This window comes from Octopus bimaculoides, chromosome 5 (assembly GCF_001194135.2).
Source record: "Octopus bimaculoides isolate UCB-OBI-ISO-001 chromosome 5, ASM119413v2, whole genome shotgun sequence".
NCBI classification, from domain to species: domain Eukaryota; kingdom Metazoa; phylum Mollusca; class Cephalopoda; order Octopoda; family Octopodidae; genus Octopus; species Octopus bimaculoides.
Genome location: NC_068985.1, coordinates 35,399,682 through 35,404,685, shown reverse-complemented (window position 1 = coordinate 35,404,685; position 5,004 = coordinate 35,399,682). Strand labels below are relative to the sequence as shown.

The following is a 5,004-nucleotide window of genomic DNA, read 5'->3' as shown; positions in this document are numbered from 1 at the left end:
CTAGGGAGAGATATCTCAATTAAACATGTCTCTGTAAAACATAAATTTGACACCTATCTATCCATTAATAGTGGATAAGAATACTGAAATATTACAGGAGAAATTAAATTTGCCCACTTAAAACCTAGTAAAAAGGATATCAATATTTAGAAATTGGGCTGTTGTAGATGTTTACAGAATACACCATTAGAAGTAGAGAGCAAAATATGGACTTTAGAGACCAGAAAAATTACAAACACCTATATTCATTTAAACTGGAGAAACTGATGTGATGTTTGGTCACAATAAATGCCTTAGTAAAATAAAGGATCAAGAAACCCAAATCATTTTTCAGTTTTTTTTGTTCATATTTACAGGTCATGCTCTTAATCTGAGGAAGTTCTTTTGAAACTCAACAAGATTGCATAGAATGGGTTTCATTAACATAATTCTCAAAGTAAATAGAGTGAATACAGCAGGGTCAGTGTTAGATTAATGATTTTTTTAGAGATCAGTTAACAAAAAGTAGCTGCAGACATTATTTTTCACAAACTCTCTAAGACTGGTAAGACTGATACAGTTTATGTTCAGTTTTACACATCAATACCTACAGGCAAGTCATAGGTGGGAAGGGAATTTCACAGAGTTCAACTCTAAGAAGGTTTGATTATGCATAGTGGTCAATGAAATACAGTATTGACAAGATGAATGGGAGAGATAGATGTATTGGGTGAACATGGATGGAGGTTGTTCAAAGCTAGGAGCAACGATCAGAGCAATAATAATAGAAGAATCAGAGAGAAGCACATGTATAGGCGAGAGATGGTATGGGTTACTGTGTCATTACCAATTAGTGTGGCTTTCACTGAGCAAATCTGTCCTGGGTGTAAGAGACATAATAGCAAATCTGTCCCGGGTGTAGCAGCAGTAATTCTTTGTGGATCTTACTTGAATTCTGTAGAAAATCAGTAATTGCTCAAAAGCTGAAATATTTTCTACTTCTGAAGGGGAAAGGTAGTCTTTGGGATGCTGTTTCAGTTAGGTTATATGGGTTTTCAGGATATATTACCAGAAATTGTGAAACCTACCTTTTATAGTGACTATGACCTTAATATTAATCAGTTTTGTCTTCTTCAGTTCCACACAGGCTGACTTTACTTTTCCTTACTCTTAATTGATGAAGTAGTACTGATTTCATAACTAGACGCCGTCCTTAAATAATTACCCACTTTACTGATCAAAAAGATTGAACTCCATTGCAGAATGATTGGTGATAGGAAGGGCATTCAGCTGTAAAACCTATCACAACCCCACCATCATGATGAAAAAAAAAAATCATATACACCAGATACAGATGATGTAGGAGTATCAGATGATGATGGACTATGACAAGTGGCAAGGGCTGAGGTGGAATAAATCCTTCTAACTCATGCCAGTATGGAAAAAATAGGCATAAGATAATGAGGATAATGATGATGATGATGATGATGATCATCATCATCATCATCGTTTAACGTCCACTTTCCATGCTGGCATGCATTGGACGGTTTGACTGAGGACTGGCAAGCCAGAAGGCTGCACCAGGCTCCAATCTGATCTGGCAAGGTTTCCACAGCTGGATGCCTTTCCGAATGCCAACCACTCTGAGAGTGTAGTGGGTGCTTTTTATGTACCACCAGTATGAGGGCCAGTCAGGCGATACTGGTATCGACCACCTTGAATGGTGCTTTTTATGTGCCACCGGAACAGGAGCCAGTCGGGCAGCACTGGCAATGACCATGCTCCAATGGTGTTTTTTATATGCCATCGACACAGGGATGCTTAGAGATGGTAAGAATATGACAAATCCATGTGTGTCACTCACAAGTGAAGATGATTTTAGACACTTATGCAATCATGAGGAGACTCAGTTTACCCATCCTTGACCCAGCAGATCATCAAGGAGCTGCTGGCCGAAGAGAGAGACGGGGCTACACCAGCACTTAGCTGGTAGTAATTTTAAGCTGAGTAGACTAGAGCAATGTAAAATGATGTACTTTGCCCAAGGACACAATATGCCACTCAATCTGAGAATTTATACAAAGAAGTAAAAGACATTTGATGATGGTGAGGATATTAGTCACAGCAGTAGTAGTAGGAGGATGAGGAAGAAGAGGAAGAGGAGGAGGGGGAGGAAGAACAAATATTTATATTGAACATACATTTCAGCAGGATATTAATTTCCTTTCTAGATGTCAAATTTCCATGCTTTTTGCTCTTTGCAATGGCAGCACAGAAAACTTTACTGACATTTGTACGATTAAAAGTTAATGCAGAGTTTGAAAGAAATCTTCGATTTTCATCCTCGAACCTCACTTTTGGGGTAGGGTTTCCTTTTGCACTACAGTTTATAATGGATGCTTGATTCTCAAATAATGTCACATTCTCTGATGCAGTAATATCAGGTGGATCTATAAAAAAAATAATAAATTAATGAAATTTTTAAATATACACTGAAAATTTTTGAAGAAACATCATGAAACACTTTGCTATAAATTATTATGAAATTTGTTTAATTCCTTGAATCCTAACATTCTGCCAGGTGTGCAGTCCGCAATACCAGCCATCTACATGAAAATCACAGAAACACTGAAAAAATACAAGCAAATTCAACTAGAAAAAAATGTAATAAATATAATACTTTCTACTATAGATGCAAAGCCTGAAATTTTGGTCGAGGGAGCTACTATTTGATTACATTAACCCCAATGTTGAACAGGTATTTATTCTATCACCCTGAAAGGGTGAAAAACAAAGTCAACCTCTACAGAATCTGAATTTTGGATGTAAAGACAAATGAAATGCTGCTAAGCATTTTGTCTGGGGTGCTAACGATGTAATAAATATAAATTATATTTAATTTGTAATGAGATATCTTTTACATCATTCCTTTTTGTCTTCTGTCTTTGATCACCAAATTTTCCAGTAGTTATTATCTCCAGTGCAAATAAACAAGAATATATTATCTCTCGCTCCCCAATCCTGTCCTCACTACCCTGCCCATTGTATCAATGCCATCTTGTTGTCCCCCACCTCCTCTATATACCCAAGTTTCACCAGTTACCATATTCCCTTTCACCCTGCTCTCTGCATTCATGTGAAGTCCCTCCTTCCTGCTCATGCACCCTTGGAAATATTCTACCAACCCATTTATATTTTGATCCCTGTACCTTGAGGTATGCCCTGGCACTTCACCACCACCACTCTCTTTCTCTCTCTCACCTTTCTCACTCTCGCTCTCTCTCACCCCTCTCTCTCATGTTCTCTCACACTCTCACTCTCTTCCAGTCTCCCTCTCATTCTTGATCTTTCTTCTCTCTTTCGATCTCTCCCTCTGACTGGATAACCATCTATCTCCTCTACACCAACACACCAGTTTCTGTCCCTCTGTCGCACTATAACCTCTCATCATCTGACACAAACCCACCTCCTCAGAAGATTTTTTGTGTAGTGAATTACTGTATGACTCCAGCAGAGCTGGTGCCAAATAAAAAGCAGCCAGTTCACATTGTAAATTGGTTGGTGTTTGGAAAGGCATCCAGCTGTAAAAACTATGCCAAAACAGACCTTGCTGGTATCCCGCAAAATGCACTGTCCACTTTGTAAGGTGGTTGGTGTTAGGAAGAGCATCCAGCCATAAAAGCCATGCCAAAAGAGACAGTGAAGCCTGGTGCGAGCTTCTGGCTTGCTAGATCCTGTCAAATTGTCCAACCCATGCCAGCATGGAAAACGAATGTTAAATGACGATGAAGATGTTGATGATGATGATATTCATTCTAACAATTATAATCAGAATATAATGCATTAATCATTCATATATTATCTTTTTGACAGAGAATTTCTTTGTGTTGACCAACTTCTCTTCATGTGACATATCCATTGCTGGCAGATCCCAATCATTCTATCAATAGTCTCTATACAAAAGGCTTACTGAAGTAAATTTTACAAGAGAAACTCAATAAAAATAAGCTTTGAGTATTTGGCAACCATTGAAAAAAAACAAGAACTACACATGAATTATACATAAAGCTATTAGGGAGCCTTTATACAGTGGCTCAACCTGCCTGAAATAGAAGTCAAATTTCCTTGATAGAATTCCCTGTCTTAATGTAGTGTAGGACAAAAGCACTATAGACAAAAGCCCCTCGGACATGTTAATTGTAGTAAATATTTTAAGAAGGCAATGATTGTAAGAGAGAAAATATTCAGTATTTCTTTTATCTTAGTGTCATACTAAGTAAAATTGCTGTCTTCCTTACATAGTCTTGTACTTTCAGGTGCCAGTTCCACATAGTAAGCAACCAGCACATTCTGTTAAGTGGTTGGCATTAGGAGGGGCATTCAGTTGTACAAACCATGCCATAACAAACGACTTGAGTCTCGCTGGCTGGCCAGTTCCATGTCAATCTGTCCAACCCACAGCAAGAAAAATGTAAGTTAAATGACAATGATACTGTGTGTATATATATATATATCTATATATATATAGATTCAAGGCTTGAATATGGTACTTATGCGAAGGCACCCGAATATTGCATCCCAAAGGGATGGGTGATTAAAATCAAACAATAAGCAACACGGATTTCAAAAGTGATTGCAGTACGCACGTTTCATGCTACTTCAATTTATTTAAGTAATGTGAGCATTACCTTAAATGCAATATGAAGAGCAATCTTCAGCTGCACGAAAATGCAGAAAAAAGACATATTATAAATGTGGCAACATATTAAATCCAAGTGGGAGAGAGCATACATAAAAATCCAAAGTGAGGAAGAATATATAAGTCCGCTATGTCAAGATGGACTTATATATTCTTCCTCACATTTGGATTTTTATGTATGCTCTCTCCCACTTGGATTTAATATGTTGCCACTTTATAATATGTCTTTTTTCTGCATTTTCGTGCAGCTGAAGATTGCTCTTCATATTGCATTTAAGGTAATGCTCACATTACTTAAATAAATTGAAGTAGCATGAAACGTGCGT

General features: G+C 37.5%; 1 protein-coding gene across 1 annotated transcript in view; it reads right to left on the bottom strand.

The window, feature by feature from the left end:
* The window catches only part of LOC106876220 (uncharacterized), a 29,241-nt gene that overhangs the window by 5,483 nt on the left and 18,754 nt on the right, over positions 1 to 5,004 (bottom strand). Inside the window, exon 2 of the mRNA XM_052968305.1 lies at positions 2,181 to 2,429. Within this exon, the coding sequence (XP_052824265.1) occupies positions 2,181 to 2,429 (249 nt within the window). The remainder of the gene's footprint in view (positions 1 to 2,180; positions 2,430 to 5,004) is intronic.